The following is a 16,026-nucleotide window of genomic DNA, read 5'->3' as shown; positions in this document are numbered from 1 at the left end:
GTTACGTGCAAGTTATATAGGCCGCCGCGCTGCTCGCACTGTTCTATGTGCAATCATTGCATAGAGGTAAGTTCAAACTATAAATAATAAATGGCATAACTGTACGAATGAAACGGTGCGTTACGTGCAAGTTATATAGGCCGCCGCGCTGCTCGCACTGTTCTATGTGCAATCATTGCATAGAGGTAAGTTCAAACTATAAATAATAAATGGCATAACTGTACAATGAAACGGTGCGTCACGTGTAAGTTCTACAGGCCGCCGCGCTGCTCGCACTGTTCTGTGTGCAATCATTGCATAGAGGTAAGTTCAAATACCTACTAAATAGTCATAACTGTACAATGTACAGGCTAGAAAAGCGAGGTCGTTTAGTAACACAAGGCAGGCAATCCCCATTTAGGCAGAATAAACTCAGAAAATAAACTTGAATCCGGACATGAAAGCTCTTAGCGCCCAGAGTTTCCCAAACTGAGTTGAGTTTTTCCAATTTAATATCTATTAGACAGTATTCGGCAACATGTCGGGGAATTCCAAAAATAACCGTAATCTCATATTAAAGTCCATTTTTTCGAGTCAGTCAGCCGTTGTTCTCAAGTCTTCAAATTTAGAGTCTGTGTGAAAAGAGAAGAGTCGTGGAATGTATGGGGCCCAATATATTCCACGACTCCTCTTTTCCCCACAGACTCTAGCCGAATATACCTTATATTACCGTAAGTCATAGAACGCACCTAACTTACTCTTCTTACCCGTATTAAAATCGTGGGTACATTAATGCTTCTATGTCCGTTTTGGGATAAAGTAGTTTGGGAGCGCTGGAGTATCGATCCAGAGATCCATTTCCACTTAGAAATTTATTCTAAAGGGGCCCACTGATTAACAGTCCGCCGGACGGTATCGGCCTGTCAGTTAGAACAAAATTTTGACAGTTCCGAACAACTGACAGGCCGATACCGTCCGGCGGACTGTTAATCAGTGGGCCCCTTAAGCATAATAGCATCGTAAGCAGACGTTTCTGCTTGTTAAAAATTAAAATGGAATAAAGTACTTACATCTTCGTATGACCCCTGATATATGCCCTTTAACTAACCAGCTACAGTCAACTAGTTATTAGTTAAGTCATCAGTGAGCTCTAATCAGATTTCAGCTTGTCATTAGTATGAGAGCACTAAAAGGGATTACCTAAAAACTATACCGCTACTACTTCCAAAGAAATTTAGACCTTAAATTTATAGAGATAAAGTTGTTTTATGAGTGAACGACGGAGTTGGTAGTCGGTTGCTCTGAAAAGGTTAGTTAGATAAATTATTCACGGTTGATATCTTCGTGTTTCTCGGGATTTTCTGATAAAATAGCTTGGAATTAAGACCTTATTTCTTAGATCATAAGGTTAAAATGCGATGGTATTATAGAAGCGAAGTTTTTTCGGTATCAAGTAAAATATTAGTACCTACTTTGACTGTCTACTATTCAGTTTGTAGTAGGTAAAATTGTGTAAACTTAGTTACTGCTTGCAACGTAATAGTACATTATTGTCGAGGCTCGGAAGTAGCTACTTGCAGGCTGAGGATTCATTTTAAACGGACGACCTTGGGAGTCCGTTTAATTGAATCCGAAGCCAGCAAGTAGCCTTCCAGCCGAGTCATATATAGTGCTTTTCTCAAAAATGGTGCAAGAAATATAAATATAATAGGAATATTTTACAAAAGCAACGTTCTTACGTATATATTTTCACAGAAAAAAGTAGACACAATTGAAAAAATTAGCTTTGCCGCCTTTTTATTTTTTTAATAAAAAAATAGAAGTGTATTTTTCTGCCGAAAATACGTCAACCTATTTGAGACAGCTAAATAGTCGCGGTACTAATCATCTGTTTGGCTGTTTAATGGGCCTGTGCCTTCATTTGATATGGCCATTTCAACTTTTAAAAAGTTTGGAACTCGACAAATAATGGAATTTGTATGCAACATTGCAGTCCCAAAATCGAGACTGCAATGTTTTTAACTTTTTAATTTTTGACTGACCATAAACTACGCGCTTCGCCACCTATTTTTTAAACGGCAAAGTCGACTTTGCCGTCCATTTTTGAGAAAAGAGAATTTGTGGCGTTGGTGTTCCATCAGAGGGTGGTATTCCACTTATCCAATGTCATTGTCTCTCACTCTCTCATTAAAGCAAAATGAGAGACGCAATACATATTGGACAAAGAAATTGGATAGGTGGAATACCACCCAGATACACGCAATTCGGTTGTTGTCACAAACAAACATTTAATAACTTAACCGGCCTATCTGTAGTGTAGATATCATTTTTGTATATTTTGTGTTAGGTTGGCTGTACGATTCTTACCAATAAAACTATATTTCATGACTCAATATCTCTTCGCTGCATATGCATATGCACCTGCCATATCACCTGCTGCTGCCCAAAAATTACCTATCTTAGCAGCATAAATAAAAAGCCTTTTTATTATTAATTCAAATATGTACTTTCAGAATATTTTTTTCTCAGCGTGACACATCCACAGTGGAGAAATAAAATATTGAGTTAAAATAAAATGGCTTAGGTTTTTACTCGTAGTAATTAAAGGTAAAAGAGATTTTTACTATCAAAGGAAATTGATAAACAGATTAACAGATATATCAAGTCCCGTAGAAAAAATCGTCAAGCCACTCTTCTACAAGCTTTTTGAATTATCTAAACATTTCCAAGCCCCATTTTACCCATTAGCGGGACTCCTAACCTATTTATCCTTACAATGCAGAATAAGTAATATTACTACCGTACCGAAAGGACACTTTATACAAAACCGAAGTTTGACAGCGATTCAGGGTCGATTATCTCTTTCGGCTATTTATAGGGTTGTCAAAATTCAAGTCATTATCTTATCTGTGGTCGTGCACGCAAAGGGACGTCAAGTTGTGTCAACCCCAAGGGCCCAACGTTTTCTGTTCTCTTTCACGTCGCAGCAACTAGTATCATTTCTCTCTCCTCGCTCTTTTAAAAATGCCGTTTGTCAAAAAAGGACAACCATACTGTTGACAAGGTGGACTTCAAATCAAGTGTTGCCTTTCTTGATGCGCCCAGGCTGTGTATGTGTGCGTAAAAGCGTATATGTGTGCTCTTTTAGGGATGTGAAAAGTCGAATATCCTAATTGAAGCTTCAATATCTTCGTTAAACATAAACATAATTGAAATGCTATTGGATAATGAATATATTATAATATAATAATATAATTCAATTATTGCGGAACACCTATTTTAGGACGTATTCATGTATTTTAATTAAATATCTGAACTTTCCCTTGGTTCCCTGCTGGGGCGTGACTATAAAATTGTGATCTGATAACCACAATAAAGAATAAAAGCGTTTTTGGTAATTTTAGGTATCGTTAAACCTTTGAAGTAAAATTAAAATTGCAAGAAATGTCGATAGTTTATCGATATGACTTTATCGACATGGCTACAGCAACGTGGGCCTCATTGTTAATCGTACACTAAACAAAAGTGGCAACAGTGACAGCTCGCTGAGACACCGTCTCTATATATTATAAGTCTATGGTCAACCCGGTCATAATTGCTCGGAGCAATGCTGAGCCGAACGGAGCCCAGTTTGCCCGAAGTCAGGAGTGTCTCCCCACTGCCTTAACGTCAAGTTCATTATTGCGTGAGAGCATTGTTCCGTGAACTTATTCCAACTTGCACAATACATCTCCAATACAAACGACGTGTTGAAAATAGAAAAGCCATATTTCTTACGTCCACTCGTAGTTGCATTGAACTACTCTCGTGTCATTGCAAATTCAACCTTGCCCTTTAAGAATAAAGTTAATTTTACAATGAACTTGAAGTTGCTTTAAGCTAAAAGTCACATCCATTGGAGCTTGCGTGTTCTCATCGTAGTAAAAGCAACTTTGTATGTTTGATATACAGTTCATTTTTAAATAAACTATGTTGTTTTAAGCTCATTGTGTTAGTGAACATGATATTTGTAGAGTAAATTGTTTATGTCGCGTACACTCTAAAAAAAATTTGGTTGGCCCTATCAATATTTTGATAGTCGTAATCAAGCATCTTGATTCCATACGAGCCTAACAAGGACTTCGACATTTCAAATAAGGTAATTCTGAATGATTTTACTATAGTTATGTAACTGAGCCAACTAAGATCTTGTTCAATATATACATGAAAAAGAATTATGCTAACTAATTGACCCTAGTAAGATCAACTAACCTTGATATTTATTGAATCAACCTACGTTACATAATTATGTCAACAAGTTAATAATAGATGCAAGGTATACAATTGTTAGGATTAATCAATACCTACTTTATTAGTTCAATCACAGATACACTTATTGTTTTAAGTAATCAGCTTTCATTGATTTATATAAGATCGTAATTGTTGTAATTAACTTAACGTCAACTAAGAAGAAACTGCTCTTAGTTGGTCTTCATTTTTTAGAGTGTATGTAGATTGTACGGTAAACTTTTAATTGACTCTATGCTTAGTTGTAACTTTCATAAACTGCAAATGGCTAAATTGATTACATGAAATTGGAAATGTATTCTGATTGTACTAAAAAGTTATCAATTTTATCTAGATTTATTACGGATATGATCTGTCAGTGTCAAAAGTGACGTTTCGAGTTGGAGAAGATCATATCCATATCCACAATAAGAATATCCTGCCGGGCTAGCACATGATTGGCGCGACAGTATCTCGCGTCGAGATAGCCTACCCGTCCCTCTTTTATTTACATAGTTAGAAAAATACTGTCTCGCCAATCATGTGCTAGGCCTACTGATTGTTCTTTATACCGAAAAGCGCATTTTAATAGAGAACCTACCTGTGTTAATATAATATATTTATCTCTTTTACATTATATATGAAAGGGACCTTATTGTCGATGGCGCTTACGCCGCACATCGTCGCGCGACATTGTATTTATATCGGAGCATCGTTAATAATGGCGTAAGCGCCATAGACAATAAGATAAGGGATCTTATATAGATAACGTCACATATAATATATTTATCTCTTTTATTCAAATTAAATATATTAAGAACGGGTCCCAAGTAACATTTTAGTCCTATAATTTTAGTTTTTATCGCTAAAAGCTTGTATAGACGTCGTATTAAGGTTTCAGAGATGACCACCTGTCGTATAAAAGCGCTTGGCAACACCTTTTTGCTCTATAGGCTTATACAGCTAATATATTCTATAAGCAATTGATGTAAAGGTTTACTTCATCATTTTATAGAGCCGTTACAGGCGTGTACTATAACAGGTTCAAATATAATCACTATAGAGCAATATTACTGTATAATAGTATTTGGAATCACTTTTATGCAACTAATTTGCGCTATTAAGGTTCCCTGCCAAGCCGCTATAGTTTTGTGTTTTAACAGTGACAAAAACCCAACTATACAACGATTTTAGGATATAGTGGCTTTAGAGATGACTGCTATAGTACATAATACTTTAGTAGTTTGCGCTATTAAGGTTCCCTGCAAGCTGCTATAGTTTTGTGTTTAAACAGTGACAAAAACCCAACTATACAACGATTATAGGATATAGTGGCTTTAGAGATCACTGCTATAGTACATAATACTTTAGTAGTCATATGAACACTATTATAGAACTGTTTTGATCTATAGTAGCGTTTTTGGGACATATTTATAGCGTTAAAAAGCGCTTTAGTAGTTTTTAAATCCCTATTATATCTCATCGCTGTAAACGTCACAATGACTCTTTTATATCACAAAACTGTTGTATAGTGGTTTTGTTTTATCTTTTAAAAGACAACAGCGTTATAGCTGAGTTTTTATGTCTTTTATAAACCGAGTTAGATACATAAAGGTAGAAAACGACTACTTGTAAATGATCAATTTGATCTGTAATGGCTACTTATATCTTGCTTATATAAGTTCAGGCCTAAGCCACATAATGTGGTTCCGTACAAAATATTTTTATATTTTAATGAATTGATAAAAAAGACCCCAGTGATATTAGTGATTGTAGGTGAGATTTATCATCAATGATTTAATACAAGCATAAAATCGTGACGGTTTAGATATTTATCGATATCCATTATTAGCACATTTTTTTTACCAATCACATTGAAAAAGGAAACAACAGTAATGACTACATCTAAATTAAAAAAAAAATCCTATATCTTTCTAAAGAGTTTGTAGGTGCAACTGGGTCACAGCAAAATTCTTTTGGAACCCTAATTTTAATCATGATGGCGGTGAATATTTCGTCGTAAGTTCTATAGTTAGCCTATAAAAGCGTCGGATTTACTTCTTGGCTGTATAGTAGTAACTATGGTGAATATCATAATATTTTATTAAATTATTTTATTAAAAACATAAATAAATCGAGGGGGCATTTAAAATTCCTCATTAACCTAATACTATTCTAACGGTAAAACTTCCGTCCCATATACTTTTTGCACTAAGGACCGAATTAATCGACATCTAAATGGCGCATATTAATATAACGTCTTTATTTATCACCATTTTACTTAGTACCGTTTATGTGAAGTAAACACACAACAAAACCACTGACAACAGTTGATGGAAAACTTGATAGCAAATTTCGTAGTAAAGGAACTATGAATTCTACAATAGTATAAAAAAGCACTATAATAGAATTTCAAATACTACTATAGTATAAAACAAGCACTATAATGGAATCTCAAATGCTACTATAGTATAAATTAACACTATAATGGCGTTACTGACAACAAATTAGCACAAAAGTGATCATCACATCACTTTTATAGACCTAAAACGTCACGACTGACACTGCTACAGGTCTACTATATCACTGAATGGCACATAAGATGCGCCATTTCGGCTTTATACAATCTTCTTAGGTCTTTTATAGGACCTTAGGTGGTATTTGGGAAACGTTCTATCGACTACTATAGAACCACAAATTGTTACTTGGGGTCACTCACGTATTTTAAGTCGAAAAACGCTCGACTTCTGTATTTTATTCATATTTCATGTCATTTGAAATATATTAACGTATTTTTTTGTCCACAGACATTTGACCACCACTGCCCTTGGGTGAACAACTGCATAGGGCGCCGTAACTATAGGTTCTTCTTCTTCTTCCTAATATCGCTCTCCATACACATGCTGAGCATATTCGGACTCAGTCTGTACTTCATCATGAACAACAACGGCCGCACTTTGACAGAAGTCGAGCCTATTGTGTCGTATCCTTTTTTAAATTGAGTAAATATAAATATACTTTATTAATTATTCATTAAGCAGGCATATTACAATGCGCTTAGAACGTCAAATAAAGCTACGCCGGCTCTAATACTACACCTCTGATCTGAGAAGATTTAAATCCCTCCTAAATTCCAGGTGGGTATCCCAATATGGGACAGGTAAGAAACTCAGCAATGTAGTTTGTATATGGCTTAAAAGATAAATATACCTATAAATAGACATCAATTTTGAATAGGGTGTTTTTCTTTTAAATTTTTTAAATAAAGTAATAAACAATTCTTATTGTGATGTAGTCACTTTACTGGTTTAGGTATTTTTATACACTAATTTGTCAACAAAATTTTAACCTTCCTCCAAAACATAGTCATTTATTTCAATGAGAAACTTTTAAGGATGGTTCCTTTTATCAGGATAACGTCCAAATGATTCTAATGGCATTTTGAATTGTAGTTTAGTAGTGTAGTTTGAAGTATAGTAAAAAAATCTTAATGATCCAGTTATAACCTTAACGCACGGCCAGAATGGTGATAATGGGCGTAATAGCCCTCCTAGCCATCCCGATATTCGGGCTGACGGGGTTCCACATGGTGTTGGTGTCGCGAGGCCGCACCACCAACGAGCAGGTCACGGGCAAGTTCACCGGTGGCTACAACCCCTTCTCGAAGGGCTGCTGGTACAACTGCTGCTATACGCAGTTCGGCCCGCAATATCCTAGGTAAGACACCTTTTGATGCACGCGCGGTTTTTAACAATTAACAAAGGTTTAGCCGTTTGGGGCCAGCTACAAATCGAACGACGATATCTGCTGTTATACGCAGTTCGGGCCGCAATATCCTAGGTAAGACACCTTTTGATGCACGCGCGGTTTTACTTAACAATAGACAAAGGTTTAGCCGTTCCACGCCAGCTACAAATCGAACGACTATACAACTGCTGCTATACGCAGTTCGGCTCGCAATATCCTAAGTAAGACACCCGCCGGTACTAGATGACCTAACCGTTCATGCCAAAGACGGATTTTACCATCTACAATCACTTCTTGAAGAAATGCCGATACAATTAAAGTAAGTTATAGTTGGTCAAACCAATTTCTCAGTCACTAAGAACCAGGGAAACTATACTCATCCTTTTCTTTTGGGTGCTAGTACTAGTGTAAGACAAAGATAGTATGATTATTATCTCTGTCAATGATTGAAATGAGACAGTCCTTTGACAAACTATAACTACTGATATTAAAGTACGAAATGAATGAGTTAAGGGCAAGTTCACTGGTGGCTCCAACCCTTTCATGGAGGGATGCTGGTATAACTGCTAGGCGCAGTTACAAAGAAAGAAGTAATCAAGTAATGTGATAATTGTGATAAATATTGTTGTGATGTCTGTGACATGTAGATTTTAGAAAAATGCTAGACCACGCTGATTAAAGCACCGATATCGCGTGTGGCGTATAGAGACGTGTGGAGTAGGTATATATAAAATAAGATCAACGAGATAGGATTATGTATATCGTCATAGCGCTTGCGAATCCCGCTATTCATCTTTCAAATTTTGAGAAGTTTGCGTAGATTTTTCTGGGTTTCATTTCGATTGTCAAAAATGTCGGGATTTACAAGCGCAGCGACGATATTTGAAGGTTACGATTCCGTTCGAATCTAAATTTTCAGAAGTCGGCTCGTTTTAACGAGACTGCACTAGACTCCGTTACACTTGAGGTCGACTGAAACAATAGTAGATTGTACAACAAGGGCATAAAGTGACCCATTTTTACCCGAGGCAATTTTTTGGTCTGAGCGAAGCGAAGACCAAAATAGTAGACGAGGGTAAAAATGGACATTTATGCCCTTGTTGTACACTCTGCTTTTCACTTCGATTGCGAAGAAAATAAAATTATATTTTTCACGGCAATTTACACCACGAAATTGTCGTAAAGCGAAAGAACATAATACATAACCAATTCCCGCCAACTAACTTTTTGTCAGATTTTCAACTTGTGATCAGAGTTTCAGACGCTTGTTTTTCTGCCAAGTCAAACATTTCGGAGCATTTTTGAACGATAATCGGCTCCTATTTTTTGTGATTTACTAAATTTAATGACAGAAAATACGGATTTCTAATAAATTGTAGCAAAAATAAAATAATATAACAAGTTTTGTCATCTACACAATTTTATTGCTCAGTAAAATTGTGCAATATGTTTTAACTGTTTGGCTGTTGAGATCGATTACCTTAGTCTTAGAAGAAAATTTTACTTTTATGCTCTAGAGCATAAAATGCGATTTTATGTCGTCTACGCACGACATAAAGGTGCACTTTTTGAGCATGAGAAGTGAAAAAGAATTGAAAGGTCCATTAATAAAGAAAAGACAAACAAAAAGTATAAGCACGTCACTTCAAACAATAACTCCGCTCCCGTCTATTTATAGTTTTTAATGGAAACCGAGATTCCATTTTCTATTATTTCCCGCCTCTGCAACGCTGAAAATTTAATGTCATTAAATTACCCTTTACATAAAGGTTAGGACAATTTTCTCGCAAAGAAAACAAAATGGCTGGCTATTTTTAATGGCTGCTATTTAACTGATCACCAGATTTATTAAAATTTAATACCAAAAAAATCTATTTTACCACCCTAAAATCATGAATGATCACCAAAATTATAACACCATTTTAATGTGAAATGATTACCAATTTTATTACATTTTAATATCCTTTTAAAGGCAATGACACCAAAATAATCATTATTAACCCAAAAATAGTCAATGATTACCAAATTTCAATCCCCATTTTAATGTGAAATGATAACCAAATTTTTACATCTTGCTATCCTATTAAAGAAAATGACACCAAAATAATCATTGTAAACCCAAAATAGTAAATGACCACCAAAATTAGAACTCCATTTTAATGTAAAATGATAACCAAATTTTTAAATCTTGCTATCCTAAAATTGTAACCACATTTTAATTAAAAATGTGCAATCATTTAATATATCGTTATCCTATTAAATTAATTAATCCACTTCGTCACCTTTTTCGAGTAGCATTTTATTTCTGTAACAGTCGCAGTTCTAACCTAACCTAACCCACTTTTCTAGTAGCATTTTGTTTCTGTAAGGGTCGCAGTTCAAACCTAACCTAACCCACTTTTCTAGTAGCATTTCTTTTCTGCAAGGGTCGCAGTTCAAACCTAACCTAACCCACTTTTCTAGTAGCATTTCGTTTCTGTATGGGTCGCAGTTCAAACCTAACCTAACCCACTTTTCTAGTAGCATTTCTTTTCTGTAAGGGTCGCAGTTCAAACCTAACCTAACCCACTTTTCTAGTAGCGTTTCGTATCTGTATGGGTAGCAGTTGAAACTTAACCTAACCTACTTTTCTAGTACCATTTCGTTTCTGTAAGGGTCGCAGTGCTAACCTAACCTAACCCACTTAACTGATAGCAGTTTAACTTACTTTTCTAGTAGCATAACGAAATGCTACTAGAAAAGTAGATTAGGTTAGGTAGGTATGCGGTGCGGGCTACGGGGGGTTGAGCGGGAGGGGCTAGTAATTTTGGCATCAGTTTACTTTATTTGGTAATATGTATAAATTTTTTGGTAATCATAGTGGTTTATTTAGGTGAAAATATCGCATTAAGTTGGTCTTCAAGATTTGGCGATCATTAATGATTTTTGGTGATCATTCAATATATTTGGTATTTGAATACAATTTGAAGTGCAGTCGTAATTAAAGTGGTGGTACTTTTGTATTTTTAGGCCTTATTTTTTTGGTGTTCAGTAATTTTTTTTGGTAAGCATGATTTTTTTATTTAGGGTACCAAAGTATTTTTTGGTGGTCATTATATTTGTAGCCATTTTTAATTAACACAATTAGACGCCAAACCGAGATTTCCTTGGCTAATTAGGTTAATTAATCCTTGGCGGGGAGGTTGACGTTTTATCTTTTTTGTGACGGAAAATGCTTATTGTCCAGTTTAACGGATCGTTGGGTAGTTGAGATGGGTCATGGCTTAGGGTGGTATTCCATCTGTCCAATGTCATTGCGTCTCACTATCTCATTAAGCAAAATGTGAGACAAAATACACATTAGACAAAGAAATTGTCCGGTCAGGACAGTCAACATCAAATTCTGAATCTGAGTCATTTAATAGTGCTATTTGGTGAAATGGAACAGCTCATGAACACCAGAAATACGAGAATGGAACTCTTCTAAAACAAGAGGCTAAGGCTTCGCTCTATGAAACTTTGAAACTAAACTATGTGACAAAGACCAAAAGTTGTGGTCAACGGTAAAAATATGGGTGTAGACAACTTACTCAAAAATATGTCCCATAGTTCTTAATTCACTGACATAAGAGTTATGGGACATATTTTTGAGATGATTTGTACACCCATATTTTTACCGTTGACAGGACAACAATATTATTATAGTGATTTATGTATACAGTAATTAATTGGTTTATTAGAAAACACAATTACCCTAATGAGACGCCACTGGACGGTCGACGCAGTCTTAATATTTGTATAAAAGCGGTTTTATTACATTTTTCAACAATTTTAACAAGTCTACAAAAGTTTCAGAATCGGCCGAAACTAGAGCCAAAGCCGAACCTTCGGTTTCGGTAAAAAACATGTTTCGGTCGAACACTAATTATTTAGTTTATTTTTTCTGCCAAAAAATCCCATCCCATCCGTATTTTTTTTTTAAACACCCATTAAAAACTTGTTTCAGCCAATTGGTTGAACCCCAAACCAAGTTTATGCAAGCTTTTTGTCGCCAAAGAAAACGACTTATCGCTCTCCGTTACAATAAGAAGGAAGTAAAATTACCATTAGTTGAAGAAAAGTATGTTAATTTCATTTAGTCAGTCGGTATCATACTTATAAAGATTCCATCTTTAGCGTTGAAGTAGGCACATATCTTTAAATGGTTGTTGAACTTATCATATTAGAAATTGCATTATACCCTCGCCACACTATACTCCTCGCGCTGCCGCGATGTTGCCATTTTTTTTTCTTACCAAAACGCGAGTTATTACGAAATAACGTCGACATCTAACATCAAGTAGCGGAAATTATCAATACTGCTAGTCGACAATAGATCTCGCACCGAAAACTGTAATGAACTCGCGTTTTGGTAATCTTTCTGTATTTATTACATACCACTCTGTATTACTCTATGGGCCATAACTACACTGCTCTACTCGCGCATTTAAGGCCACACCGGCTGCGTGTGCGTGACGTGCACGTGCGCGCGCGCTAAAATGTTGGAGCCGCACACGTCACGCAAGCGGTGTGTCGTCTCTCATAAGGAACTGTATATTACAACGCACACGCACCCGGTGTGTCAGGCCTTTAATCACGACGCTCCGCACTTCATATCGTCCTTTGACTCGTGCCAAAAAACCGACAAAATAGGAAGCGGTGGGTATGACGAGGCGCATGACGAGAAACGTGCCCACACTATGCCTCTGCCTCAGCGAAATGCTATACATGGAAGTATTCTGTCCGCTCAATTATGACCCAACGCAAACTACCCCGCGATAGGCGGTACTTACAAACTGCTCGATTGGCAATCTCAGTACCACCGAGATGACAGTCAGTGACAAATGGCTAAATTGATTTATAAAAACAACGTTTTCTTGTAATTAAAAATATATTCATGTGTCGTGAAGTGGTGCAGAAGTTATTTTAGTTCATACCAAGGACAGTGGAATCACTTTTCACTTGTAGTAAACAGATAACTTCAGTAGAATTTGGAAAAAACATGACGATTTGTTTTCAATACTACCGTGCTAAGCTAAAACGTAACAACTGCATACGACTTTCATAACAACATACGACTTTTTAAATTGCGAGGATAATAGGGATGGTGTTATGCTAAATGAAGTAGACTATTTTATTAACTTGTGTTTGGTTTAGGTATTTTCTATATAATTATAAATGTAGTAATAAATTCCTTCTTACAGATTTGTATTTTCCTTTTTTATTTCATGAGATGGAGCTATAAAAAAACTACCTAGTTATTTCAAATTAATAATCAAATTTGGTATTGTCATTTTACATTACTTTCCATTCAGATTCCCACAAGATGCTATTCGCAGAGAACTATGGAAAAAAACTGTCCAATTAGAGAGACATGAAATTGAGTGGATGCCTGGCAAGATATCTAGAATATGTTCTATTCATGAGATATAACCCGTGAGATAATCATACCCGGTCTCCTATATGTAGATACATTTTTCCTATCATGCTTTCACTGAATTAATTTAACAAATACACACATTATCTGAAAATGTTGATCATTTGAATCCACCCTCTACTGTCACATATATGTAGGTTCTCTCTCAAGCCATTTCCGTCAGTAGAAAAGAGCGGCAAACATATTAACTCACATTATAGACGGGTCTAAAGCGAATTATATTCAATTACCTTGATTACCGACGTAAATCAGTTTCGTTTCGTATAATGTGAGTAAATATGTGTTCAAAACGAGAAAGTTTAAAATATTATAAGAGCGGCAAATTTAGAAAATGTAAGCGCGCGAACGGCTGTGGTCCTATACAAAATTTTAATTTTGCACCTTTTTCTACTGACAAACTTGCTTGACCGGCTATATACATATAAAATATTCTGAACTGAAAGTGGGGATTTATTGTGACTCCGCCTGTTCAAATATTTTTGACCCGATTCGTGTACCCATGTAAGTTTTGCAGACTGTATAGCCAGTCCGATTTCTAAGATCAAGTTCGCCATACATTTACTATGGCGTACTTGATCTTAGAAAAACGGACAGACTATACCTGAACGTGACTTCGCACTGCCATGCAGATTGATAATAAAATATACAAAATACTTATTATAGCGGAATACATTTATACAACAATGATATATTTACTTATGTTGAGTTAGTCTGTCATGTCATAACAACATTTTAACTAGTTATCTTTTAATCTGCATTAAATTATTATACGTGAATTATTTGACTGGTTCTTCACTGTATGGCATAAACCTATCCCTGTCCAAGTCATATTCTAATCAAATATGAACCGCGAACTCTCAGCGGCCAGTACGTACAGCAAGAAGGTTATTAGCGGATTAATGTCGCTTATTGGTAGTTATTGACATTATATGCATTTCATCTACACTTAGCTATGTACCATTAGTGTAATAAAGATGACTCTTATTTTGTTTACCAGCTTTGATTACAGGCTCTGTAAACGCGTCGTCTTATTTGAATGTAGGCGTAATTGTGTATGTGTGCTAATTTGGCCCGAGAATTTGAACGGTAATGTTCCTAAAGGCGGTATCCATGGTTATATATGATCGCAGCTCTGCCTACTTTCCTCGCCACTCGTCGAATGTGCGGGGTATTACGTTTTTTGCTGACACTATTTCTCATGTAACTGTTCAGTGGCAGACATATAGATGGTCAAGCAAATCTTGTCAGGAGAAAAAGGCGCGAAATTCAAATTTTTTATGAGACGATATCCCTTCGCGCCTACATTTTTCAAATTTGCCGCCTTTTTCTACTGACAAGATCTGCTTGACCAACTTTAGTAAAGGTACCAGTATCCTATATATCTGGGGTCTACAATATTTTCCTCCAGAGGGCTACCTACCAAGCGTCCGCTACCTTTTCGCCTCCCTACTAAAAAGGAAAAGTATGCTCATTTCACTTAGTCGGTAACCAAACAGTTAAAGTTCCCATTTTATCGTTATATATCATTTTCTCAAATGTTTCTTAGTTAGTAATAGTATTTTGTTTATTGTTTACATGTATGTAATAACTATGTCTGTCACTGATTTATTACCTACATCGAGTGATGTACTTAGGTAATAAATCAGTGACAGACATAGGTAGGGTGAAGACACCATCACTAGTGGTACCTTACATGTACATAGTTGTTACGTATAATTACAGAAGCGCATATAAATTACTATGTAGCACAACAACAGCAATACTAACTGTACATCAGTGGACCTTATTACAAAAGGCATAAGTACCACCTATGTACAGTTAACAGTGTGGGCGATATTAGTACCAACAGGCTTGTTGTGGCTACTTTAATATTAATGGAATCGATTTTCCACCCTACACTTACTAATGACAAAGCCATGGAATGGTGTTGCGTTCCTTCAAACATACAGCCAAGCACACATGCTAGTCTATTTACAGTCATCTTCAATAATATTTTACTCTTCAAAGGCCGCAAAAATATCTGACACGATCTTATTTGTAGAGCCATAAGAGGGTGTCACATATTTTTGCGACCTTCGAAAAGAAACATATTATTGCAGGTGGCTGTACACCGGGGTGCAAAAGTGCATACCCACCTTATTCGTTCATAAAGTGAAATAAGTAGCTCCAGGAAAAACAATGAAACATAAACATTTGAAAACTTTTGCGTTTTGAACACATTAAAACATATTTGAAACCACGAAAAATTCCGTTATCTGGCAATCACTAATGCCATCTAGACAAAAATGAATATTAATTTATCGCCGGGTATGTACTAACCCATAGTACAGTCGCCATCAGATATATCGGAGCGGCTAAGGCGCTCAAAAATATCTGAACACGTCTCCATTTCACTCTCATTTCACTCTAACGCGCGTTCAGATATTGTGAACACCTTGTGAAAATTAATTTTCACCACACCAACCCGAAGCAAATATTAAATATGTAAAATGTCAAACAAAATCAAACCAAATCAAATCCATATGAATGTTATTAAATATTTATCATCCAAAATCATCATTTAAAAGTCAATTCTACCT

The 16,026-nt window shown here is 35.9% G+C and overlaps 1 protein-coding gene and 1 long non-coding RNA gene across 2 annotated transcripts in view; both read left to right on the top strand.

The window, feature by feature from the left end:
• LOC134796255 (uncharacterized) overlaps window positions 1-16,026 on the top strand; it is a 289,712-nt gene that overhangs the window by 249,498 nt on the left and 24,188 nt on the right. The window lies entirely within an intron of this gene.
• LOC134796249 (palmitoyltransferase ZDHHC8) overlaps window positions 1-16,026 on the top strand; it is a 46,260-nt gene that overhangs the window by 10,733 nt on the left and 19,501 nt on the right. The window contains exons 4-5 of the mRNA XM_063768297.1: window positions 7,053-7,228; window positions 7,768-7,962. Of these exons, the coding sequence (XP_063624367.1) occupies window positions 7,053-7,228; window positions 7,768-7,962 (371 nt within the window). The remainder of the gene's footprint in view (window positions 1-7,052; window positions 7,229-7,767; window positions 7,963-16,026) is intronic.

This window comes from Cydia splendana, chromosome 13 (assembly GCF_910591565.1).
Source record: "Cydia splendana chromosome 13, ilCydSple1.2, whole genome shotgun sequence".
NCBI classification, from domain to species: domain Eukaryota; kingdom Metazoa; phylum Arthropoda; class Insecta; order Lepidoptera; family Tortricidae; genus Cydia; species Cydia splendana.
Note: the sequence above shows the minus strand (reverse complement) of the source record. Positions and strands in the feature narration are given on the sequence as shown.